This window comes from Pimephales promelas, chromosome 1, assembly GCF_988280905.1.
Source record: "Pimephales promelas chromosome 1, fPimPro1.hap1.1, whole genome shotgun sequence".
In the NCBI taxonomy this organism is placed as follows: Eukaryota; Metazoa; Chordata; class Actinopteri; order Cypriniformes; family Leuciscidae; genus Pimephales; species Pimephales promelas.
Genome location: NC_142769.1, coordinates 121,762 through 148,783, shown reverse-complemented (window position 1 = coordinate 148,783; position 27,022 = coordinate 121,762). Strand labels below are relative to the sequence as shown.

The window sequence follows — 27,022 nt, the reverse complement described above, 5'->3', positions numbered from 1 at the left end:
CTCCAACACATCTCCATCTCCATCTCATCTCCATCTCCATCACATCTCCAACACATCTCCAACACATCTCCATCTCCATCTCATCTCCATCTCCATCACATCTCCAACACATCTCCAACACATCTCATCTCCATCTCCAACACATCTCCATCTCCAACACATCTCCAACACATCTCCAACACATCTCATCTCCATCTCCAACACATCTCCATCTCCAACACATCTCCAACACATCTCCATCACATCTCATCTCCATCTCCAACACATCTCCATCTCCAACACATCTCCAACACATCTCCAACACATCTCATCTCCATCTCCAACACATCTCCAATACATCTCCATCTCCATCACATCTCATCTCCATCTCCAACACATCTCCATCTCCAACACATCTCCAACACATCTCATCTCCATCTCCAACACATCTCCAATACATCTCCATCTCCAACACATCTCCATCTCCATCTCATCTCCATCTCCAACACATCTCCAATACATCTCCATCTCCAACACATCTCCATCACATCTCATCTCCATCTCCATCTCATCTCCATCTCCAACACATCTCCAATACATCTCCATCTCCATCACATCTCATCTCCATCTCCAACACATCTCCATCACATCTCCATCTCCATCACATCTCATCTCCATCTCCAACACATCTCCATCTCCAACACATCTCATCTCCATCTCCAACACATCTCCAACACATCTCCATCTCCAACACATCTCCATCTCCATCACATCTCCAACACATCTCCAACACATCTCCATCTCATCTCCATCTCCAACACATCTCCATCACATCTCCATCTCCATCACATCTCATCTCCATCACATCTCATCTCCATCTCCAACACATCTCCAACACATCTCCATCTCATCTCCATCTCCAACACATCTCCATCACATCTCCATCACATCTCATCTCCATCTCCAACACATCTCCATCTCCAACACATCTCCAACACATCTCCATCACATCTCATCTCCATCTCCAACACATCTCCAATACATCTCCATCTCCATCACATCTCATCTCCATCTCCAACACATCTCCATCACATCTCCATCTCCATCACATCTCATCTCCATCTCCAACACATCTCCATCTCCAACACATCTCCAACACATCTCATCTCCATCTCCAACACATCTCCAACACATCTCCATCTCCAACACATCTCCATCTCCATCACATCTCCAACACATCTCCATCTCCATCTCATCTCCATCTCCAACACATCTCCATCACATCTCCATCTCCATCACATCTCATCTCCATCTCCAACACATCTCCATCTCCAACACATCTCCAACACATCTCCATCACATCTCATCTCCATCTCCAACACATCTCCAATACATCTCCATCTCCATCACATCTCATCTCCATCTCCAACACATCTCCATCACATCTCCATCTCCATCACATCTCATCTCCATCTCCAACACATCTCCATCTCCAACACATCTCCAACACATCTCATCTCCATCTCCAACACATCTCCAACACATCTCCATCTCCAACACATCTCCATCTCCATCACATCTCCAACACATCTCCATCTCCATCTCATCTCCATCTCCAACACATCTCCATCACATCTCCATCTCCATCACATCTCATCTCCATCTCCAATACATCTCCATCTCCATCACATCTCCATCTCCATCACATCTCATCTCCATCTCCAACACATCTCCATCTCCATCACATCTCCAACACATCTCCAACACATCTCCATCTCCATCTCATCTCCATCTCCAACACACCTCCATCACATCTCCATCTCCATCACATCTCATCTCCATCTCCATCTCATCTCCATCTCCATCACATCTCCAACACATCTCCAACACATCTCCATCTCCAACACATCTCCATCTCCATCACATCTCCAACACATCTCCAACACATCTCCATCACATCTCATCTCCATCTCCAACACATCTCCAACACATCTCCAACACATCTCCATCTCCATCACATCTCATCTCCATCTCCAACACATCTCCATCACATCTCCATCTCCATCACATCTCATCTCCATCTCCAACACATCTCCATCTCCATCACATCTCCAACACATCTCCAACACATCTCCATCTCCATCTCATCTCCATCTCCATCACATCTCCAACACATCTCCAACACATCTCCATCTCCATCTCATCTCCATCTCCATCACATCTCCAACACATCTCCAACACATCTCATCTCCATCTCCAACACATCTCCATCTCCAACACATCTCCAACACATCTCCAACACATCTCATCTCCATCTCCAACACATCTCCATCTCCAGAAAACAGTGATGTTATCACCGTGAAGCTGCTTTGATACAATCTGTATTGTGAAAAGCGCTATATAAATAAATGTGACTTGATGTCATCGTCCAGGTCAGCTCAGTTCTCAGATAATGGTGTCAATGCAGAAGATCAATATTGTTGATCATTAAATGAAATGTCCTCAACTACGCAAGCCTCCCAAAACTCCATCAGTGACAGAATGTAGACAAGCCCGTGTGAGGAACCAGACCATTGGACGAGCCGTGTGTGATTATGATTGAGGCAGAGTGGATTGGACATTCAGTCCATCACCATAGAGGTAAAAATGACTTCTCCAGATCTCAGCTTCTGCTTTCCCACAGCTGCTTTTAATTCGTCAGATCCCTGTAACGTGAAGTAATCATGAAACACACACGAGGAGCTTTAACACTGATCTCGGATCTCTGAGACCGGCGTTATCTTTGCCCTCGGACTCTGACTACATGTGTGTGTGTGTGTGTGTTACGCATCTTTCACGCTCAGGCTTCAATGACCACAGAGTTTGTTTAATATTGCTAATAAAAAGGCCCCTATTTTGCTCTGATTCGAATCACAACCTGCTCTCTATCGTGCAAATCACTAAACGGAGCACAAAGACATCAAGGCATGTTTTTAAATGTCCAAAGAGTCAAAGATCCAAGAAACACAGCAACTGAAGTCTTTACTCTGATCTCAGTTCAGTTCTGTGCGCTTTGAGTTAGTCTGACCGCAGGAAAACAGTAACCCAATACAGGCTCATCTAAATGTGCAAGTGTGGATTTACCGAGTAATTTCTGAAGGTGCTTTAGACGAGTAAGAGGCTCATCTCCGCATCTAACCCTCTGTAATCCTGCGCAGGTCTTTCTCCTTCATCAGAGTCAGACTCTGTTCCTTACATGAGATCAGATCTCCACAATCAATAACTGCATTAGACTATAAACTCAAGCCGGATCACAGGTTTCCTGAACTCAAGTAGATGTTTGTCTTTATTCGAGAGGACTTTGGGAATGTGGGAAACTGGGAATAATATCTTCATCAGTCCGGTGACTGGAAACAAAACCCAGTTTATGAATGCGATCTGTTTGTTCAATGTTGAGTTAAATTTGTTCAAGGTTACTTTTTATTTGCAGACTTTCTGTTCGTTTGGGTATGGAGGATGTTTGCACAATTTGAAATGTTAAATGACATATAGTGTCCTAATGCTGTACACCCTGTTTCATATCAGTTGTTTGATCACAGAATATATTTGTACATGAGTTTCCCTCTCTTTCAAAGGTAGATTTCCTCCTGTTAATACCGTATTTAAACATCATCATCTGGCGTTAGACTGGTGTCGTATCTTCATCTGTTGGCAGACGTGCAGTATCTCTCCATCTTCCCTCAACATCTCTTTATATTCCAGCATCGCAGATAAAGCAGGTTTACAGTGTGACTGGAACGCCGTTCACACCGCAATACTGCAGGTTCAAGCCCACATATTCAGATCTAATCGCTTTCTGACAGAAAAACAGCTGAAATCTTTGTGTGAGAGTCACAAGAAGAACTGGCATGAGTGTTAGTATCGCATTAGAAGCTTTGAATACTTTTGCGAAATAAGCTTTTATATTTTTTATACCATAACAAAAATGTCAGTTTTTACTCACACTCATGTTGTTCCAACCCATAAAGATGGACGACGGCCCTTCGCTCTTTTCCATCAGAGAGAACAGAAGCCGTCAGTGTCCCGATATATGGAGCGAATGTAGCAAGTTGAGAAGAGAAATATTGATTTTATTTTTATATGATGAACTTCCCAAAACAATTCTTCCATGAAGTTAAGAGATTTTTTGGTTCATTTTGTATTAAATACTTGTTCGAGTTAGTCATTGATGTTAGGAACTATCAATTAAGGTGTTTTGTTAAGTGGGACGCTTATCAGTGTTGCGCGCATGGACGCTGGTGAGGCGAGACGCACATGTTCTCTTCTCTCTCTTCCACTTAAATATTGGTATGTCTAAAAGTGTCAATTCTGTTCATGAAATATTAAATACAATGTGTGTTACTGAATCGATCATACACATGCATGTTTTGTATTGTGAAATTTTATGTGACTTTTATCTGACGCATGTGGAGTCGTTTGTGCACAGTGTTCTTCAAGGTGGAGAGAGGTTGGCGCAACAGAGAATTTACTGATCAAATTGTCGCATGTGTTTCCAGGTATGTTCAGTTCTTCAATTTAACCAGTATAACGTGATTGAATTCATGTAATTTGGGTCTATAATGTATATGTGGATTGTGCTTTTGGAAAGATGTATTTTATTTTTATTTCTCAGATTCTGTAATACAACTATTACACTGGTTTTGCAGTTCTATAGAGTATAATGTGGATGTGCCTGATGTTTTGATTTGTTTGTCGATTTGTGCAAACATTATTATGTTATTACTGACATGTTTGAAGAATACACATTCAGCCATTTTATTACTTTCTTTATTTTTCCTTTAACAACAGTTATGTATCGTTTGCTTTAACGTGTAGTATGTGTAGTTTCATTTTTGGGTGAACTAACCCTTTAAGGTGCAGGGTTGCCAACTCTCACGCATCTGCCGTGACACTCACGCACATGCTATGTTCCTGACTTTTTAGCAAAAGATATCCTTCACTGAATATCTACAGTAGCGTAGGGCGAGAGCGTGAGGTGTTTGAAAGCAGGTTTTGACGCGTTCAACCCGAGTTCGAATCCGCCTTTTGCAGAACTCTCTATTCTCCCTTTTCCCAACACCGAAACCGTGATATGACATTGTGCCTTATAAAACAGAACAAGACTGTAATTAAGTAGCCTATATACCCATTCTGTTTGTGCTGCGTGATTTAAAGAAAAGTGCGCACTTTGCTCACGCAATCAGCTTGGTGATTTGGTGTTTTCTCCAAAATAAAAGCTCAAGGGTTTATTTCTTGCAAGTGAAGAAATTAGGACAAAACTATTGTAATTTATACAATAGTGTAAGTAAAATATACTTTTGAAATATTAATTTTCATTTACACAGTACATTTATTGGCTAATGGCTAGCCCTATATGGATTTTTCGTAATAGGAATAATTATATAAATCATTATTACATTATTATAATAATCATCTGGCATCCTAAAACGGAGGATTATATCATAACTGAAAATATGTTTGATCCCTCTTTAATGTCCAGGTACAAGTCGAGGCTTTTCCTTTGTTCAATGTCACAGTTCATGGGTTAAAGTCGGTTAAAGCTCTTAATTTTGAGCTCTCAAAGTGCACCAGGTTGATGCATTTAACCTCAAAATGTACATAAATTTTCTTGCGGGGGAGCATGCCCCCGAACCCCCCTAGAGGGACAGATGTCTCAACATAGTTTTACTAAATCATATGGGAAAGAACAATAATATATGAGCTTTACTCCCAAAACAAATTTGGTTTAAATCAGTAAAACTGTTATATGCCAAATTAAAATTGGACAAACTATACATTTGGCCTGAAGGTGGACGATGACACAGTTTTCCTCTAGAAACAAACTGTGTGTATTACTTTCGTAATCACTGTGAAGCTGCTTTGATACCATCTGTATTGTAAAAAGCACTATATAAATAAAGGTGGCTTGACTTTTTCCATCAATTATGCTGTACAGACTAAATGTTCAGCTGCATTAATATACTTACAAATCGACCTAAAATGTATGGACAACATATTTTTTCTGGGTCCAGGAGCTTTGACACAATTCAAACACTTATTCTGTAGTGACAACAGATTTAAGTGAGCCAAACAATGAGAGATCCGAAATGAGACTTCAGTTCAGTCATGAATCAGAAGAGATCAGACTGATATCAGACACATTCACACACATGTGCTGGCGTCTCTCTCCTGCGGGTGTGTGTGAGAGAGAAATACACAGTAAGTGAAGCGTGTCATTCTGTCAACCAGCAGTGAAATGCTTCGTATAACACTAATATAAACAAGAGCTGATCAGGGTGTCTGAACGTCATCAATCCAAAATAAAACACAAACCAAACCACAAGCACCAACCAGACACACATCAGTAATCTTTAATCTCATAAAGAAATATCCATATTATACTGTATTTCAACCCAAAATAAAAAGAAAGTTAAAAATAAACTACATTTGCATATGCCCTTTCATTTTTAATGAACACTTTATTGACAATCTAATACTCAACACAACAAACTGGAGAAACTCTAGGATAATGTACAACAGGGAGAGCGGGGGCTTTGGGACGGGGAGAGCGGGGGCTTTGGGACGGGGAGAGCGAAGGCTTTGGGACAGGGAGAGCGGCGGCTTTGGGTCGGGGAGAGCGAAGGCTTTGGGACGGGGAGAGCGAAGGCTTTGGGACGGGGAGAGCGAAGGCTTTGGGACGGGGAGAGCGAAGGCTTTGGGACGGGGAGAGCGAAGGCTTTGGGACGGGGAGAGCGGCGGCTTTGGGACGGGGAGAGCGAAGGCTTTGGGACGGGGAGAGCGAAGGCTTTGGGACAGGGAGAGCGGGGGCTTTGGGACGGGGAGAGCGAAGGCTTTGGGACAGGGAGAGCGGCGGCTTTGGGACGGGGAGAGCGAAGGCTTTGGGACGGGGAGAGCGAAGGCTTTGGGACGGGGAGAGCGAAGGCTTTGGGACGGGGAGAGCGAAGGCTTTGGGACGGGGAGAGCGGCGGCTTTGGGACGGGGAGAGCGGCGGCTTTGGGACGGGGAGAGCGGCGGCTTTGGGACGGGGAGAGCGGCGGCTTTGGGACGGGGAGAGCGGCGGCTTTGGGACGGGGAGAGCGAAGGCTTTGGGACGGGGAGAGCGAAGGCTTTGGGACGGGGAGAGCGAAGGCTTTGGGACGGGGAGAGCGGCGGCTTTGGGACGGGGAGAGCGAAGGCTTTGGGACGGGGAGAGCGAAGGCTTTGGGACGGGGAGAGCGAAGGCTTTGGGACGGGGAGAGCGAAGGCTTTGGGACGGGGAGAGCGAAGGCTTTGGGACGGGGAGAGCGAAGGCTTTGGGACGGGGAGAGCGAAGGCTTTGGGACGGGGAGAGCGAAGGCTTTGGGACGGGGAGAGCGAAGGCTTTGGGACGGGGAGAGCGGCGGCTTTGGGACGGGGAGAGCGGCGGCTTTGGGACGGGGAGAGCGAAGGCTTTGGGACGGGGAGAGCGAAGGCTTTGGGACGGGGAGAGCGAAGGCTTTGGGACGGGGAGAGCGGCGGCTTTGGGACGGGGAGAGCGGCGGCTTTGGGACGGGGAGAGCGGCGGCTTTGGGACGGGGAGAGCGAAGGCTTTGGGACGGGGAGAGCGAAGGCTTTGGGACGGGGAGAGCGAAGGCTTTGGGACGGGGAGAGCGGCGGCTTTGGGACGGGGAGAGCGAAGGCTTTGGGACGGGGAGAGCGAAGGCTTTGGGACGGGGAGAGCGAAGGCTTTGGGACGGGGAGAGCGAAGGCTTTGGGACGGGGAGAGCGAAGGCTTTGGGACGGGGAGAGCGAAGGCTTTGGGACGGGGAGAGCGAAGGCTTTGGGACGGGGAGAGCGAAGGCTTTGGGACGGGGAGAGCGAAGGCTTTGGGACGGGGAGAGCGGCGGCTTTGGGACGGGGAGAGCGGCGGCTTTGGGACGGGGAGAGCGAAGGCTTTGGGACGGGGAGAGCGAAGGCTTTGGGACGGGGAGAGCGAAGGCTTTGGGACGGGGAGAGCGAAGGCTTTGGGACAGGGAGAGCGGCGGCTTTGGGACGGGGAGAGCGAAGGCTTTGGGACGGGGAGAGCGAAGGCTTTGGGACGGGGAGAGCGAAGGCTTTGGGACGGGGAGAGCGAAGGCTTTGGGACGGGGAGAGCGAAGGCTTTGGGACGGGGAGAGCGGCGGCTTTGGGACGGGGAGAGCGAAGGCTTTGGGACGGGGAGAGCGAAGGCTTTGGGACGGGGAGAGCGAAGGCTTTGGGACGGGGAGAGCGAAGGCTTTGGGACAGGGAGAGCGGCGGCTTTGGGACGGGGAGAGCGAAGGCTTTGGGACGGGGAGAGCGAAGGCTTTGGGACGGGGAGAGCGAAGGCTTTGGGACGGGGAGAGCGAAGGCTTTGGGACAGGGAGAGCGGCGGCTTTGGGACGGGGAGAGCGAAGGCTTTGGGACGGGGAGAGCGGGGGCTTTGGGATGGGCTTTGGGATGGGGAGAGCGGGGGCTTTGGGACGGGGAGAGCGGCGGCTTTGGGACGGGGAGAGCGGCGGCTTTGGGACGGGGAGAGCGAAGGCTTTGGGACAGGGAGAGCGGCGGCTTTGGGACGGGGAGAGCGGCGGCTTTGGGACAGGGAGAGCGGGGGCTTTGGGACAGGGAGAGCGAAGGCTTTGGGACGGGGAGAGCGGCGGCTTTGGGACGGGGAGAGCGGCGGCTTTGGGACGGGGAGAGCGGCGGCTTTGGGACGGGGAGAGCGAAGGCTTTGGGACGGGGAGAGCGAAGGCTTTGGGACGGGGAGAGCGGCGGCTTTGGGACGGGGAGAGCGGCGGCTTTGGGACGGGGAGAGCGAAGGCTTTGGGACGGGGAGAGCGGCGGCTTTGGGACGGGGAGAGCGGCGGCTTTGGGACGGGGAGAGCGAAGGCTTTGGGACGGGGAGAGCGAAGGCTTTGGGACGGGGAGAGCGAAGGCTTTGGGACGGGGAGAGCGGCGGCTTTGGGACGGGGAGAGCGGCGGCTTTGGGTCGGGGAGAGCGGCGGCTTTGGGACGGGGAGAGCGGCGGCTTTGGGACGGGGAGAGCGGCGGCTTTGGGACGGGGAGAGCGGCGGCTTTGGGACGGGGAGAGCGGCGGCTTTGGGACGGGGAGAGCGGGGGCTTTGGGACGGGCTTTGGGTCGGGGAGAGCGGCGGCTTTGAGATGGCCTTTGGGTCGGGGAGAGCGGCGGCTTTGGGACGGGGAGAGCGGGGGCTTTGGGACGGGGAGAGCGGCGGCTTTGGGACGGGGAGAGCGGCGGCTTTGGGTCGGGGAGAGCGGCGGCTTTGGGATGGGCTTTGGGACGGGGAGAGCGGCGGCTTTGGGACGGGCTTTGGGTCGGGGAGAGCGGCGGCTTTGGGACGGGGAGAGCGGGGGCTTTGGGACGGGCTTTGGGTCGGGGAGAGCGGCGGCTTTGGGACGGGCTTTGGGACGGGGAGAGCGGCGGCTTTGGGACGGGGAGAGCGGGGGCTTTGGGACGGGCTTTGGGTCGGGGAGAGCGGGGGCTTTGGGACGGGCTTTGGGTCGGGGAGAGCGGCGGCTTTGGGTCGGGGAGAGCGGCGGCTTTGGGACGGGCTTTGGGATGGGGACAGCGGGGGCTTTGGGATGGGCTTTGGGATGGGGAGAGCGGGGGCTTTGGGACGGGGAGAGCGGCGGCTTTGGGATGGGCTTTGGGTCGGGGAGAGCGGCGGCTTTGGGATGGGCTTTGGGATGGGGAGAGCGGGGGCTTTGGGATGGGCTTTGGGATGGGGAGAGCGGGGGCTTTGGGATGGGGAGAGCGGGGGCTTTGGGACGGGGAGAGCGGGGGCTTTGGGACGGGGAGAGCGGCGGCTTTGGGATGGGCTTTGGGTCGGGGAGAGCGGCGGCTTTGGGATGGGCTTTGGGATGGGGAGAGCGGGGGCTTTGGGATGGGCTTTGGGATGGGGAGAGCGGGGGCTTTGGGACGGGGAGAGCGGCGGCTTTGGGACGGGGAGAGCGGGGGCTTTGGGATGGGCTTTGTGTCGGGGAGAGCGGCGGCTTTGGGATGGGCTTTGGGTCGGTGAGAGCGGCGGCTTTGGGACGGGGAGAGCGGCGGCTTTGGGACGGGCTTTGGGACGGGGAGAGCGGCGGCTTTGGGATGGGCTTTGGGTCGGGGAGAGCGGGGCTTTGTGTCGGTGAGAGCGGCGGCTTTGGGACGGGGAGAGCGGCGGCTTTGGGATGGGCTTTGTGTCGGGGAGAGCGGCGGCTTTGGGATGGGCTTTGTGTCGGGGAGAGCGGCGGCTTTGGGATGGGCTTTGTGTCGGGGAGAGCGGCGGCTTTGGGATGGGCTTTGGGTCGGGGAGAGCGGGGCTTTGTGTCGGTGAGAGCGGCGGCTTTGGGACGGGGAGAGCGGCGGCTTTGGGATGGGCTTTGTGTCGGGGAGAGCGGCGGCTTTGGGATGGGCTTTGGGTCGGGGAGAGCGGCAGCTTTGGGATGGGCTTTGTTTCAGGGAGAGCGGGGCTTTGGGACGGGCTTTGGGTCGGGGAGAGCGGCGGCTTTGGGATGGGCTTTGTGTCGGGGAGAGCGGCGGCTTTGGGATGGGCTTTGTGTAGGGGAGAGCGGCGGCTTTGGGATGGGCTTTGGGTCGGGGAGAGCGGCAGCTTTGGGATGGGCTTTGTTTCAGGGAGAGCGGGGCTTTGGGACGGGCTTTGGGTCGGGGAGAGCGGCGGCTTTGGGATGGGCTTTGTGTCGGTGAGAGCGGCGGCTTTGGGACGGGGAGAGCGGTGGCTTTGGGATGGGCTTTGGGTCGGGGAGAGCGGCGGCTTTGGGATGGGGAGAGCGGGGGCTTTGGGACGGGCTTTGGGTCGGGGAGAGCGGCAGCTTTGGGATGGGCTTTGTTTCAGGGAGAGCGGGGCTTTGGGACGGGCTTTGGGACGGGGAGAGCGGGGGCTTTGGGATGGGCTTTGTGTCGGGGAGAGCGGCGGCTTTGGGATGGGCTTTGGGTCGGTGAGAGCGGCGGCTTTGGGACGGGGAGAGCGGCGGCTTTGGGACGGGCTTTGGGACGGGGAGAGCGGCGGCTTTGGGATGGGCTTTGGGTCGGGGAGAGCGGGGCTTTGTGTCGGTGAGAGCGGGGGCTTTGGGACGGGGAGAGCGGGGGCTTTGGGACGGGGAGAGCGGCGGCTTTGGGATGGGCTTTGGGTCGGGGAGAGCGGCGGCTTTGGGATGGGCTTTGGGATGGGGAGAGCGGGGGCTTTGGGATGGGCTTTGGGATGGGGAGAGCGGGGGCTTTGGGACGGGGAGAGCGGCGGCTTTGGGACGGGGAGAGCGGGGGCTTTGGGATGGGCTTTGTGTCGGGGAGAGCGGCGGCTTTGGGATGGGCTTTGGGTCGGTGAGAGCGGCGGCTTTGGGACGGGGAGAGCGGCGGCTTTGGGACGGGCTTTGGGACGGGGAGAGCGGCGGCTTTGGGATGGGCTTTGGGTCGGGGAGAGCGGGGCTTTGTGTCGGTGAGAGCGGCGGCTTTGGGACGGGGAGAGCGGCGGCTTTGGGATGGGCTTTGTGTCGGGGAGAGCAGCGGGTTTGGGATGGGCTTTGTGTCGGGGAGAGCGGCGGCTTTGGGATGGGCTTTGTGTCGGGGAGAGCGGCGGCTTTGGGATGGGCTTTGGGTCGGGGAGAGCGGGGCTTTGTGTCGGTGAGAGCGGCGGCTTTGGGACGGGGAGAGCGGCGGCTTTGGGATGGGCTTTGTGTCGGGGAGAGCGGCGGCTTTGGGATGGGCTTTGGGCCGGGGAGAGCGGCAGCTTTGGGATGGGCTTTGTTTCAGGGAGAGCGGGGCTTTGGGACGGGCTTTGGGTCGGGGAGAGCGGCGGCTTTGGGATGGGCTTTGTGTCGGGGAGAGCGGCGGCTTTGGGATGGGCTTTGTGTAGGGGAGAGCGGCGGCTTTGGGATGGGCTTTGGGTCGGGGAGAGCGGCAGCTTTGGGATGGGCTTTGTTTCAGGGAGAGCGGGGCTTTGGGACGGGCTTTGGGTCGGGGAGAGCGGCGGCTTTGGGATGGGCTTTGTGTCGGTGAGAGCGGCGGCTTTGGGACGGGGAGAGCGGTGGCTTTGGGATGGGCTTTGGGTCGGGGAGAGCGGCGGCTTTGGGATGGGGAGAGCGGGGGCTTTGGGACGGGCTTTGGGTCGGGGAGAGCGGCAGCTTTGGGATGGGCTTTGTTTCAGGGAGAGCGGGGCTTTGGGACGGGCTTTGGGACGGGGAGAGCGGGGGCTTTGGGATGGGCTTTGTGTCGGGGAGAGCGGCGGCTTTGGGATGGGCTTTGGGTCGGTGAGAGCGGCGGCTTTGGGACGGGGAGAGCGGCGGCTTTGGGACGGGCTTTGGGACGGGGAGAGCGGCGGCTTTGGGATGGGCTTTGGGTCGGGGAGAGCGGGGCTTTGTGTCGGTGAGAGCGGCGGCTTTGGGACGGGGAGAGCGGCGGCTTTGGGATGGGCTTTGTGTCGGGGAGAGCGGCGGCTTTGGGATGGGCTTTGTGTCGGGGAGAGCGGCGGCTTTGGGATGGGCTTTGTGTCGGGGAGAGCGGCGGCTTTGGGATGGGCTTTGTGTCGGGGAGAGCGGCGGCTTTGGGATGGGCTTTGGGTCGGGGAGAGCGGCAGCTTTGGGATGGGCTTTGTTTCAGGGAGAGCGGGGCTTTGGGACGGGCTTTGGGTCGGGGAGAGCGGCGGCTTTGGGATGGGCTTTGTGTCGGTGAGAGCGGCGGCTTTGGGACGGGGAGAGCGGTGGCTTTGGGATGGGCTTTGGGTCGGGGAGAGCGGCGGCTTTGGGATGGGGAGAGCGGGGGCTTTGGGACGGGCTTTGGGTCGGGGAGAGCGGCAGCTTTGGGATGGGCTTTGTTTCAGGGAGAGCGGGGCTTTGGGACGGGCTTTGGGACGGGGAGAGCGGGGGCTTTGGGATGGGGAGAGCGGGGGCTTTGGGACGGGGAGAGCGGGGGCTTTGGGACGGGGAGAGCGGCGGCTTTGGGATGGGCTTTGGGTCGGGGAGAGCGGCGGCTTTGGGATGGGCTTTGGGATGGGGAGAGCGGGGGCTTTGGGATGGGCTTTGGGATGGGGAGAGCGGGGGCTTTGGGACGGGGAGAGCGGCGGCTTTGGGACGGGGAGAGCGGGGGCTTTGGGATGGGCTTTGTGTCGGGGAGAGCGGCGGCTTTGGGATGGGCTTTGGGTCGGTGAGAGCGGCGGCTTTGGGACGGGGAGAGCGGCGGCTTTGGGACGGGCTTTGGGACGGGGAGAGCGGCGGCTTTGGGATGGGCTTTGGGTCGGGGAGAGCGGGGCTTTGTGTCGGTGAGAGCGGCGGCTTTGGGACGGGGAGAGCGGCGGCTTTGGGATGGGCTTTGTGTCGGGGAGAGCGGCAGCTTTGGGATGGGCTTTGTTTCAGGGAGAGCGGGGCTTTGGGACGGGCTTTGGGTCGGGGAGAGCGGCGGCTTTGGGTCGGGGAGAGCGGGGGCTTTGGGACGGGCTTTGGGTCGGGGAGAGCGGGGGCTTTGGGACGGGCTTTGGGTCGGGGAGAGCGGTGGCTTTGGGTCGGGGAGAGCGGGGGCTTTGGGACGGGCTTTGGGTCGGGGAGAGCGGCGGCTTTGGGACGGGGAGAGCGGAGGCTTTGGGATGGGCTTTGGGACGGGGAGAGCGGGGGCTTTGGGACGGGCTTTGGGTCGGGGAGAGCGGGGGCTTTGGGACGGGCTTTGGGTCGGGGAGAGCGGTGGCTTTGGGTCGGGGAGAGCGGTGGCTTTGGGTCGGGGAGAGCGGAGGCTTTGGGATGGGCTTTGGGACGGGGAGAGCGGGGGCTTTGGGACGGGCTTTGGGTCGGGGAGAGCGGCGGCTTTGGGACGGGCTTTGGGTCGGGGAGAGCGGCGGCTTTGGGATGGGCTTTGTGTCGGGGAGAGCGGCAGCTTTGGGATGGGCTTTGTTTCAGGGAGAGCGGGGCTTTGGGACGGGCTTTGTGTCGGTGAGAGCGGCGGCTTTGGGACGGGGAGAGCGGTGGCTTTGGGATGGGCTTTGGGTCGGGGAGAGCGGGGGCTTTGGGTCGGGGAGAGAGGGGGCTTTGGGTCGGGGAAAGCGGGGGCTTTGGGTCGGGGAGAGCGGGGGCTTTGGGTCGGGGAGAGCGGGGGCTTTGGGTCGGGGAGAGCGGCGGCTTTGGGACGGGGAGAGCGGAGGCTTTGGGATGGGCTTTGGGACGGGGAGAGCGGGGGCTTTGGGACGGGCTTTGGGTCGGGGAGAGCGGGGGCTTTGGGACGGGCTTTGGGACGGGGAGAGCGGGGGCTTTGGGATGGGCTTTGGGACGGGGAGAGCGGGGGCTTTGGGTCGGGGAGAGAGGGGGCTTTGGGTCGGGGAAAGCGGGGGCTTTGGGTCGGGGAGAGCGGGGGCTTTGGGTCGGGGAGAGCGGGGGCTTTGGGCCTTTAAGTGTTTTTAATGGTTTTATCAATAAACTGTACATATTAATGCAAAATCACAGGAATGATACATATTATCATAAAGGAACATAAAAATGTGTAATGTGATGTTTAGGCAACTCAGTCTTGCCCAAAAGAACCTGTGAGTTTTTTTTCTGTAAAGTTCACCTTCCAGCCTTTAAAATCAGTGACATGCATTTTAATTCATATGAAGAAAAGTACAGTGGAAAATGGCAACTATTCTCAGTCAAAAGGACTGTATGAATCTCAGCGTACAAACTCAACAGATACAAAACAAGATGTACAGAATTACAACACACACACTCACACTCAAACACACACTCACAACACACTGTTTCATATTGTTGGGTCTGAGTTGTTTTAAATATCTTGTTTTATTTTGAAATCATCTTTGTCTTTCTTGGAAAGGCGTTATACACACACACACACACACACACACACACACACACACTCAGTAAAAGTGTTTTGATGGTCTAATCCAAGCATATTAAAGTGTTTCTATTATTAGAACATCTGAGTGAGATGTTTCTCTGACTATATTTAGACATTAAATAAGTCTCTTAGACTTTTCGAATACTTCTCACATAATCTTTATTTATTTAATGATTTAGGTAAGTGCTAATAAAAGTTAAATAAGACATTCATAGCCATTAAAAAAAACATTCTCATACATTTAAGAAACAGCAACTACATTAAAATGGAACTGAAAACACTTCATTCATTATAAAAATACTTAATTTGCTTCTTAAGAATAAAATGAATATGGAATATAATTTCTAAAAATGTCTAAATACCAAAATGACTTTTTGGTCATGCATCAACCAATCAGAACGTACAGTAATTAATAATTAAACTAATGAGCATTATAAATAATCATGAATCATAAACTTCACAAGCAATAGAAATGAGGAGAGAAGAGGAGAGGGCGAGGTTTGTTCTCGTGGAGCGTGTGATTGTCCTGGTTCACAGCAGCAGCTACAATATCAAAAACAGAATAAAGGGTATAAATGACCCGAAACAGACGACAGGTCATGTGTTTATACAAATCAAGTACTTGTAATTTGACTCCATCATTCACCACACAAGCACATGATTAATACTTAAAACATTAGAATGGCATAAACAAAAACTGTTTCTCCTAACATGTTACTGATAAAGATGAATTTCTTCAGGAAATGTTCCATTGCCGTTTATTGTACGTTTGTTCAAGATTATTCTTGTCACATCAAGTAGATAAGAGTTTCATCAAAAGTACAAATACAAATTTATAACATTATGTAATTGTTAATTTTAGTCATGTAATTTATAATTATTACCAGATTTTCATGTCAGTCAGTAGTAATAAAGCTTTTATTTGTGTATAATGACCTCGTTTCTGTGCATTAGTCCACACTCTTTCTTCACATAATATAATCATTTACACTCAAATCAATATTCCACATCCATGTGTGTATTTATCTGGTATGCAGCTGTGTAATAAGCGCCTCTGATGTGTGTCTGGGGTTTATTTTGTGGCAGTGACTGACTGAACATTATCACGAACATAACATATCCTCACCTCTTGTTTCAGACTGACGTAGCTGTATCTGTCAGAAGAGAAAGAGAGAAAGATCAGGAACTCGTTTGTGTCGCGTCACACCTGCAGTGATGAAGGGCTTCAGTCAGCTCCTCGTGAACATCGCTTTCTCTGTGATTGTGTTAAAATAGTTCAGATCATATGAAACATGGACCAAATAATCAATGAATCGTTCTAATAATATTTAGATTCGTCAATTATCACGATGATGCAGTGCCTTGCGTGTGAATGTGTGTTAAACCCACATATGTGTCAACAGAACTGTCGGCTCTTCCAGCCCTGATTGGTTGCGTCGGCAGTCGGCAGCCAGCGAATCTGACACGCAAAACAAAATGATCATTAACATTCACAGTACAGTAGCTAGCTCTAGAGAGAGGCATACTCACCTGTAAAACTCTACTAGTATAGCGTGCAGTGATGAGCTGTAGACAGGTGTGTGTTACCTGAGCATGCAGTGATGAGCTGTAGACAGGTGTGTGTTACCTGAGCGTGCAGTGGTGAGCTGTAGACAGGTGTGTGTTACCTGAGTGTGCAATGGTGAGCTGTAGACAGGTGTGTGTTACCTGAGCATGCAGTGATGAGCTGTAGGCATACGCAGCAGGAGGCAGTTCAGCGGGGTACAGCGGGTATGATGCCCACACATCAGGACTGCTGGGATACAGTGCAGGCACCGTGAATTCATCTAAACAACAGGGTTAGCATGAGTTTACAGGAGAAGAGTCTAAGTGTTTGGATTCAACTGATAAACTGCAGAAGATGTTCATGGACTACGATGGGAACACATTTACCAAATAAATTGCACATCTCTGTAGGTTGGGTGATTCTGAAACGCCTGATCCAAAGTCTGTGATCAGAATGATTCATTTTAATTCCCTCCCAGAAGCATATCCAACGACTGTGTTCCCAAACACCAGCATTCAAATGCAAGAGAACATGATAACATTTATTGTGTTTCGTCTAAACAGTAATTTTTGACGTAGGAAAAAAGAGCCACAGTTTCTTGTTTGATTGCAGCAACTTCCATTTTTTATCACAGATATTTTGTACATATTGTCAGAATATTTCTCCTTCAAGAGGGACGATGATTGGTGACTCCGAAGAAGATAAAAGAAGCCTTCCTGCTTGCCGTGAGATCAAGCCTCATCAGCGGATTAACAGGGCTTCAGGTGCAGGTGACCTGGCGCTTCTCCTCTGGTACCAAATTCAGCAGCGTTTGTTGCGCCAAGTGTGGCTCATACAGAGCGAAGATTGGAAGAAGCAGCCGTGGATCAGAGCATTCGGGCTGCAGTGAGCTCATGCTCTCCATGCCTCACTCTCCCCACAGCGAGAGGATTCTCCAGTGCTCTTCACACACGATGACCAGTACCCCTCATCTGGGGCAACCGGCTTAGTCTCTTTTGGCAGATCAGAGAAGGATTTCGATGACACCATTTCACTGGCCACTTCTGATGTGGAGCAGTGGTCCAACCCAGCGGAGGACTCCGCCACCCCACTGTCTAAAGAGGCAGGTGATGCCAGGCCATGGTTGGGTCGGAACTGGTCCATGTCCTATCCAAGACCGTAGAAGAGCTGGGGTTAGAGTGCTCGGCCCCAGAGGAGCCACAGGACAGCCCCATTCTTCTCAGAAGTTCATGAAGAAGCGCTCCCTATTCAGTGTGTGTTCACTACTGCACTGGCCTCATCTCTGTTGACCGTGTGGAGCAGAAGGGGCACATAAAGATTTAGAGGAGGCCGTCACCGCACTCCTCTGCCCTCGCCGGCTCTCAGATGGAAGACCGAAGCCGCTCACCCTTCTAAGCCGTGCAGAGCCACACCGGCCCTTGGAGCCAGAGCATACACTGCAAACATCAGCTGGAAGGAACAACCTAATTATGAAGTTCCCTCCTGGTTTCTATCCACAGTCCTCAGCTGTCGTTGTGCTCCGGAGGTCGTGCCAGTCACGAAGCAGAGACTAAATGGATAGTGGACGCAATAGTGCTGGCCTCCAGTGTCTTTATGGCCTCCTCCAGGGCGTGGTCAAGTGAGGTGTCCATTGGTGACATCTGTGCAGTGGCTCGCCATACACTTCTTCCAGATTTTATATCGTAGACATTCCTGCTCCTCCAATAACATCCAACTGCAAGGGTCGAGTCAGAATTTTGACCCACAATATATTGTTGCTATTGCCACAAATATACCCATGTGATTTGTGACTGGTTTTGTGGTCCAGGGTAGCATATATATGTCCCTTACAGTCCTTGATATAAGCCTAATAAGGGTCCTGGTCCCAGGTGCTCTAGGCTAGGCTCGCAGGACAGTAGCATGGCGCTATTGGATTGCGTTTCCCACGGCATCAGAAGACCTGATCCAATCAGGCTTCAGTATTTCTGAGAAACAGTTTCTCCATAGCGTTAGAAACTGATGGACCGTTTATCCCCGAGATAACCATTTACGTTATCTCAGGGAACCAAGGTTGCATTAGTAACTGGAGCGTTTATGTTACGTCATTTAGACAGAAAAGACGTGTGTGTGTGTGTGTGTGTGTGTGTTACTCACAGAGGTCTCGGCTGAAGCAGGACGGTCCAGGACTGTGTTGGGATGGAGGAGGGTTTGGGATTCCCACTAGTTTGTTCTTGGCCATCTTGGTATTGGCTTTGGCAAACTCCAGCCGTAAAGTCTGGGGAATATCCGGGTCAAATCGAACTCCCTGAAAAACAGAACTCAAACATCATTACGGCAAACATGTCTTCCTCTTGCTGAAATCAAGCTCATCCTCGCACCACACAACTCAATGATATGTACTTTATTCACCTCATTTATACAGCGGTTAGGGTTAGGGTTAGGGTGTGTCTCAGTTCAAGTGAGCTTGTGGAGATCTCATGTCAGGTTTCAGGTTTTTCTTCATACGCTTTAATAATAAACAGCTTTACTGGATTACTGTCGTATTATGCATCGATTATTCTGATAGAAAATGTATTATTTGGTAAGATTAGTCCATAATTCTTTTACTATTCCCACTTTTGAGCAAGCCAGAGCAAACTGTAGCCAGAGCTATATAGTTTGGACTTGAAATTTGTCCGATTCTCAGATCAGGCAGACGCAGGTCCAATCTGGTGTGTTACGATGGGCAATTAGCACATGTTGAGATGGTAGTCTTACTGTGCTTGTTAATTAAAAACCATGTCTAATCAGTAAAAGTAATATATCGGTTGACCTCTAATGTAACTTTAGTCCAGAAACACTGAACTAATGAGATTAAGTGTAAGTTGTCCAGCTACTGTATCTGTGTGGCATGACGTGAGTCGTTTATCGATAAATATCGAGACTTCACAACAAATGTAGACCAAACTCACATGTCAAGATAATCAAACACTAATCATATGTATTACAATTCAGTTGAAGAAAGTAGGTAACCCATAAAAAGACATGGGAAACAACATATTTGATCTGAAACAACAGATTTTAATGGTGCAATTCATTATTTGAGTGTGTGCGCATCTAATTTCAAGATTTATTAACTGCAGAAGTCAAATCCTCTCAAGGTCAGTCTCTCCAGTTTCACACTAAGATTAAAACCAAATCCTGGATCAATGAAAGCGAGAGACTCTTTCATCTATAGATTGACTCGTTTCCAGTTTGTCCTGTCAGACGAGTGCCGAGTTCCCACAACTGCGGCTCCGGAGCTCAGATCTGAGAAACGTGACCGTGTGTGAACCAGTGCCGGCGCTATGGGGGGGCATTAGGGGGCAATGCCCCCCCAAATGTATTTTGTGCCCCCCCAAATTGAATTATGATATAATTTACAAAATAATATCAGTTTAATTTAATTCACATTTCAGTGAGAAATAGTACAAATATATGTCTACAAACGGCTCATTAGCTGAAAATACAATAAAGCCAACATAAAAACCAGTGTGACCCTGTGAGGAAACCCCCCTGCCGCCCCCCCAATCACGCACGTTAATACTTGAATGAAATGATTTTCAGTTGGCGCGACCGCGCGAGCTTCCTGCATTCAAAACAAAGTAAACAGATGAAAACTCTCCAAAAATGGACATTAGAAAATGGTTCAATACCACAGTTTCTCCTTACACATCGATACCCCATACAGCAAGACAACGGCAGCCCGGCTTTGGTATTTGGTGCTTCTACCGTGCAGTGTTGTAGTCGAGACCGAGACCAAAGACAGTCGAGTCCGAGTCGTAAGTGTATTTATCTAACTGGCATGTACTGTAATGTTCACTATGTGTTGTCACGTGATGAAACTAATAGTTTAGTTGGCCTAGTTTTTGCGCTGCCCATTGTCCTGAAATGTCACTCACTCCCGCCGTGGAGAAACAGGTGTTTAAGCCTATATTTTCTTGTAAATGGAAATTGTAGAATAATATCTGTGTATGTTGTGGGTGTTTTTTATTTGTTAAAGGTGTTAAAGGTTTTATTTGATAAAGGTAACTACATGATGCTTTTTTAAGGCTACGAATGTAAATGCTTATGTTAGAACATAGCAGAATAAAGATGAGTAACTTAGCTTTTTTTTCTCACTTCCGCCATATGTACATGTTCGTTAGCTTTGCTATTATAAAGCTGTGGTCAGAGTCGGTCTTGCAATTTTTTTTTTTTTTTGTATAGGCCTATTTAACCCTTAATCAAATTTCTTAAGAGTCGCTCGTCTTGCAACCATGTGTAATGTTTTATGTGTTTATTGTGTGGGTTGCATTACTTCATGTTAATAGCTAACAGAAAAGGCAGTAGCAATAATAAATATAGGATATCTAATATCGGGGAAAAAAAGTCCCCATACCTACCTAGTGCCCACCCATTGAAAATAAATGCCCCCCTGCTAAAAGCGGTCTGAAGCCGGCTCTGGTGTGAACGTGTCTTCAGGCCAAACCACACCAGGAGCCTTTCGTCTTTTTTAAGCGAAGTCATATTGAGATGATAGAGTTAAACTTACGTTCAGGGCGATCTTAGCGGCCTCCGCCTCTGAGCGACTGTCAAAGCTCACAAACCCCACCGGCTGCAGAAAACACAGAGGAATCAGGCGAGGAACAGCTCTTCAACACTGATCAAACCTGCAGTTTCTGATGACGGAGACTGAACATTCAAAGCACATGTTACGGCGACTGTCATGTGACGTATTTCCCAGTGAGACGATGTCCAAGAACACCGCCAGGACTTGGTCATGAATACATGTGATGCTGTAAAGTGTGTGTTTCTGATCGAATGGGGTTTTGCAGTCGATTTTAGAGACTTTGAAAGAATTAAAGTGGATGTGGAAGGAGATCAGGACCAGCAGTACATGAACACTAATGAAGGATCGAGTCTGACACACACACACACACACACACACACACACACACACACACACACACACACACACAGATAAACAGAAACATACGGAAATGACTTGTAAATTCACCATAAACACAGTTTCTGATGTGTTCTGATCCTACACTTCACTCACACAAACCTTCTGCATTTCTACATTCTCATAAGGCATTATTATATATATATATACGTTTGTTTTATGTTAATTAAGCCACGTCTTTTACTGTGGAGACGTTTGTTCACACACTATATCAGCGAGTTTGACAGATTAAAATTATATTGTTTCTGACCCTCATTAAAACAGGAAGTGTGTCTTCCTTTAGACAGAGATAAGAGGCATTTCTAAAAATACACACACACTTCAACATCTAAAGATTCAGAAAGAAAGAAAGAAAGAAAGAAAGAAAGAAAGAAAGAAAGAAAGAAAGAAAGAGTTCAGCTTTAGACAACAGGACTTAAAGATCATAATAATTGATACTCAACATGGAATATTTCTGTTTAATAGTTAATTTGTCACAGTACAGGAACATTTAAAGTGACTGAAAGAGAACATTTCTAAAATGATCATCTTCCTTTCACGTACACAGCTCTAATCCTCATGTTAATCATATAAAGTTCAACTTATCAACTCTTCATTATGGAAATAAAAGCATCACATTCATCACACTAACTCCAACAGATATTGATCTATACCCCGACTGTGACGTTTCAATTCAAAATTAACTTACTATTAAATCACACACACACAAAAAAAATTCTGAAGTCATACTGTTGTTTGATTTAAACTTCATACACTTGTTTAAAGTCCTTTAAACTACACAGAACACACCAGTTATCATTAAGCAACATCATAATTGCACCCTAGCAACCGCCTAGAAACCAATCAAAGTACCACAGTGACTGCATAGCAACACCATAGCAACCACCCAGAACACCGTCTGTCAGTCTGACCTTAAAAGCATCGAACTTTAAAAACGACTGCAGACTTCCTTTAGTCTTTACGGTTGTGTTGGACATCTTTTCTGTATTAATGTGTGTCTGATGTTTCTCACCTGTTTAGAGGTGAATCTGATCAAGGATCCTTCATAACCCTGAAGAGAGAAGCACAGATGAGGATCGGTTCATGATGGCAGAAGTTCACGACACACACTCTCAGATCTCACCTGGAAAGGCCTGAATAGCAGGTACAGTTCCCTGGGCTTGATGTCCAGCGGTAAGCCACTGACGAACAGAGTCCGGACCTGCACACACACACACACACACACAAACACAGCGGCTTCATTCGCAATTACTTCAGGGCTTTATTGTCTAAAGTGTGTAGTTGTTCAGGTCAGTCGAACACACAAACTGAGTCTGAACTTCTGAAGTAAAAACACACGGGAAATGACAAAGATCTGATCAATGACATAAAGGCACGGATGTCGTGTAATTAAACATCATCCAATAACATTGCCAGTTTCAGTTTGAATGTTGAAAATATTTTAAATGAAACTACAAAAAAGGCTTCTATAAGAGTTCAGATGCAAAAGCCTCTAAGTGCCATTTGAAATTTTCTTCTAGAATGATCATTTTTATCAAGCTTGTATATTTAAGTTCAGTCATTTCACTTAAATTACACTTAATAGGAAATCTTCATTGCAATTTAAGTGAAATTAATGAGCTTAAATATACAAGCTTGATAAAAATGATCATTCTAGAAGAAAATTTCAAATGGCACTTAGAGGCTTTTGCATCTGAACTCTTCATATATTATGTAGCATAGGCTTCTTTACTCAACTCCAAAGGACATTTAATGCTAAAAAAGAACCCTTTTGGCACAAAGCTTCTTTAAAGGCTATTATTCGTTCATTTATTACATTATTCTGCAACATTTTGTAGTATGTAATTAAATTATTGTTTATTAAACTGTTGTAGTACCTTAATATCACATTTTAATCATGCTGATTTTGGAGGATAAAAACTGAAATGGCACTCTTCGCCTGATATTGATAAATTACATTTTTTAACCCACATATCTTGAATTTTGTGATCATTCACATGCATTGCATTTTAGGGGTTCCAAATACACAGCGCTTTAGAACCTTTAAGGTTCTTTATAGAACCTTTCCTTCTAAGACTGTAGTAACTTTCATTGTCATTAGCGAGTAAATAGTAGCTCACCTCCTCATCCGAGCTGTTCAATTCATTCTCGCTGGAATTATTCATTCTGGAGGAGAAATATTAAATTAAACTCATGAGCTCGTGCAGCACGACTGACCGTTCCAGCGCGCTCCCACCGTGAGATGCGCGCGCCCGCACTGCGCGTCAGGGTGGCGTCGTGCGCGAGTTTGATTTACTGTAAAAGGAAAATCATTTTCTTTTTTTCTTGAAACTGTGTAAAAAAAAAAAAAAAAACCGCGAACACTGAAAATAACACACTGGTCTACAGAAAACACCCATAACGATTGAATTATACAGAAATCAGAATGAAGAAGAGAAGTCCACATGAGGAGCTGGAGATAAAGGTCAGCCGTCACACATGCCCTTATCACGCAGACCCGGGGCTATTTATACACTCGCTCATATTCAATAAAACAGCCACTTATGTTTTCTATAAACAGCTCTGATAGTCTAAACAACTTTACATGCCTGGATTAAATATATATGTGGAAGAACAGCTGGAAATGTGATGCTGATGTTTTTATCATCATGCATTGTACACACCATCACTGAGAGAATTTAATTAATTAAATGTATATCTCTCGACTCTTGCATCTGCATCTTTTACTGTCTATGGTTGTCATTTACAACCGACAAGAACCGCCCACTCAGGCTAGTGCGTCTGACTGACATGTAAACTGGCCAACCATCGATGAGAAGCTGTACGATCCAGCCAATGAAATTCAATATTTTGGAGCCATGCGGTTTGTTGACGTGTAAGTTAGTAATGAACGAGTAAAATGGATGGTCTCAAAGTTCTTCCAAAAAAGTAAGTAAAACACCCCAGCCATCACTAAAACAAGATACAACAGCTTCAGCAGGTATCTGTAACTTTTAATCATAGCATTAGATTTCTTAGATTGTCAAACGTTTTGAGTGCTTTATATGTTTGGTCAGCATGGCCTACAGGGGTCAGGGCAACAATTCAATAAGAAAAGATAATATAAATGTAAAGAAAATAGTTCGCGAACGAAAATGGTTTCAAACAAAGCATCACAGTGTTTATTGATTGAATTTGCTTGTAAACAATTCACTGACCGCCATTTCACATTTCTTACTTTTTTTTTCTAAATGAATCATCTGTTTTGAACGAATCGATTGAATAAACCGACTAATTCATTAAGGCAGTGGCTTGCCGCCATCTAGTGGCAAGTGCCATTTTCATTTTTTCAATATTTCATATTTCTGTATTCCAAATTTGGTATTTGCATACATCAGTCTCATACGATTATTTCTGCAAATTGTAAGTGCTGTGTAAAATGAACCTACAAGTGCTCCTTCAAAAATCTAAGCGTATAAAGCCATGTGTTTTAATTATAGGCCTACTTGGCTCTTAGTGTTTGTATTATGTATAAAGTAAAAATAAGGTAGTCTATAAAATGTAATATGGGCATGAAGAATGGGCGAAGATTTTTTTGTTGTTGTTTTTAAAGAGATTCTTTAGTCACCTCTTTTTATCTATTCTCACAAAAATCATGTTAAGTGAATATTATTTATTTAAACAATAATAGAGCTGAGCTTGCTATTTTACCATGTCTCAGATGAGTCCGCAAGGAAAGAAGAGGCTGTGTGACATTGCGATTTTTAATTTAATTAGCAAGAAATATTCACCTTGTTAAAAAAACAAACAAATATAAGAATTTTATTTAAAGTTTATTCCTTGTATCATGACACATACATGTATTTCTCTGGGCTAAGCCCCGGTCCACTGATGCTGAATATAAGCCGCTGAAACACATCAGTGAATAACAGCAGTGCGTGTGTGTGTGTGTGTGTGTGTGTGAGTGAGTGTGTGTTTGAGCAAGAGAGTGTTTGTGTGTGTGTTTGAGACTGTGTGTGTCCACGACAATTCTGTCACATGTATGAGGTTGACGAATCCACAAGTTTCCGAGGGGCGCTCCTGGAAAAAATAAAGTGGGTGAAACTTCCGGTGAGGCGGCGGGAGTAGCATTCCAATGGTGTTTTGTGTGTTAGTTAGCGAAGAGGCTAGCTGTTTTTCGGAGAATTATTTTACTATTTAAAGACGCAAATCTTTATGAGAGATGTCGTTACGGAGCTCAGAGACAACATGTGCTGTTCGCGGTTGTATGTATAACCGGACTAAACTAGTTCAGTGGCTTAAACGTGATTGTTTTGAACATAAGCTGAAAACGAAATCAGAGTGATCCTGCCAACGACTGTAGTTTCCATCACCTCCCAAAAGACGACGAATCTTCCTGTGTACATTTGTTTAAATTCTTAATATTCTCTAAACTCTCTCAGCATGTGATTGGCTGTTCGCTACTGATGTCACAGCTAAACTCAGGATCAAAGCCTGTGTTGACAGAATACCAAATGTGCAGTTAATGTATTCAAGTAGCACATTCATTTATAATTTTGAATAAACTCCAAAGCACAATTACTAAGTGTGTATTTTTTATTTTAATTGTTTGTCAGCTCGCATAACTGTCTGTCACCATGCCTTGATGAGTATTGATTATTAATAATGTTATTATAATACTCCCAATCAGCTACTGCGGAGGGTAAAGGCACTGTTATTTCACCCTTTTTAATTTCGTTGAGGTTGTATTCCCACATCGTTAGCTAGTTTGGATCGCTGTAACTTGAATGACTGTCAACTGTTGAATGAACGAGTGTTAAGCATGTCAAATCGTGCTTTGTTTACTTCCAACCGGAAGTCGCGCCCACTTTTGACGCAAGGCCTCATGGGGCGTAGGAAACTTGTGGATAGGACAGAAGCTTTTCCGTACACAACTTTCAAAAATGGCAAAACGAAAGAGAGAAGATGCTGCTAACGTTAAAATTAAAAGTAAAAATATATAAGAAAACAATATTTTACCTCAAGTTCTCTTTGGAGGATTGACAGCCCATTCTGTCCTCTTCGAGCAATCCAGGAACACGTCCATTGTCGGGTTTTCTTTCTTTTTTTTTTATTTCTTTTTTTTTTTTTTACTTTTTTCTGAACACAGGACAGCCAATACAACACTCACCGCATCATCCATTGTTTGTTTACGTTCATTTCCAGAAGTCACTCGCTAGTTTCACCTTCTCGATGACATCACGCGCACCGTTAAAGATGGCATGCGATGACTGACACATGACTGAATCTGACACCGTGACTATCGTAACAGGAAAAAAAATTGTGTAATCTGAACCAAGCATTAGATACTGTTGTCTATCACATTAAAGGGGCACTATGCAGGAATCCCGTTTTTGTCAAACAGTGACCCCTAGAGTCGCTGTGGAGTACTTGAATTTAACATTACTGTCACCACTCGTGACATGTCACATGGCGTATTACATAGTATACAATAGTACATTGTGTTTGATTTGTCATTTAATGAGATGTAATATATGTTGTTAGTGGTGAGAATTTTCACGTGATTAAATACACAGATCCGACAATTTTCCCCATGAGCTTTAATGGTCCAGCGGCAGAACTTTTGCCAAGCGTGTCAGAGGTTTGGGTTCTAATCCGTACTCGTATAGTTTATTTTCTTCATCAAAACCGATTGTTTATGGGTTACTGTATATCAAGCAGA

At 48.1% G+C, this 27,022-nt stretch overlaps 1 protein-coding gene and 1 long non-coding RNA gene across 4 annotated transcripts; one reads left to right on the top strand and one right to left on the bottom strand.

The window, feature by feature from the left end:
- Positions 1-4,180: 4,180 nt before the first annotated feature.
- Positions 4,181-22,462, top strand: LOC148998307 (uncharacterized). Its single transcript, XR_016166869.1, has 3 exons — positions 4,181-4,305; positions 4,445-4,514; positions 22,342-22,462. It is a non-coding gene; the product is annotated as an uncharacterized LOC148998307 (long non-coding RNA).
- On the bottom strand, positions 14,869-24,375 carry rbpms (RNA binding protein, mRNA processing factor). Of its 3 annotated transcripts, none has more exons than XR_005623050.2 (9): positions 23,442-24,375; positions 22,445-22,522; positions 22,334-22,372; positions 20,908-20,970; positions 18,510-18,660; positions 16,538-16,656; positions 16,220-16,289; positions 15,957-16,085; positions 14,869-15,373 (listed from the first exon to the last, which is right to left on the bottom strand). XR_005623050.2 is itself a non-coding variant. In XM_039673128.2 (9 exons), exons 1-7 carry the CDS (start codon positions 23,484-23,486, stop codon positions 16,227-16,229), a joined length of 558 nt encoding a protein of 185 aa, XP_039529062.1. In that variant the 5' UTR covers positions 23,487-24,375; the 3' UTR covers positions 14,869-15,373; positions 15,957-15,984; positions 16,220-16,226. The 3 variants fall into 3 exon arrangements, 2 of the variants coding, with proteins under 2 accessions (XP_039529062.1, XP_088985792.1); XM_039673128.2 differs by having other exon boundaries at positions 15,957-15,984; XM_089129666.1 differs by lacking the exons at positions 14,869-15,373; positions 15,957-16,085; positions 16,220-16,289 and having other exon boundaries at positions 16,338-16,656; positions 23,442-24,371.
- Between the last annotated feature and the right edge of the window lie 2,647 nt (positions 24,376-27,022).

Excerpts from the sequence above, each read along its gene's own strand:
- rbpms (XM_089129666.1), bottom strand. The coding sequence starts at position 23,486 with ATGAATAATTCCAGCGAGAATGAATTGAACAGCTCGGATGAGGAG. Across the intron at positions 18,661-20,907 it reads CCGCTAAGATCGCCCTGAAC|GGAGTTCGATTTGACCCGGA; the intron begins GTAAGTTTAACT and ends TCTGTTTTTCAG. Across the intron at positions 16,657-18,509 it reads CTGCTTCAGCCGAGACCTCT|ATGAATTCACGGTGCCTGCA; the intron begins GTGAGTAACACA and ends CCTGTTGTTTAG.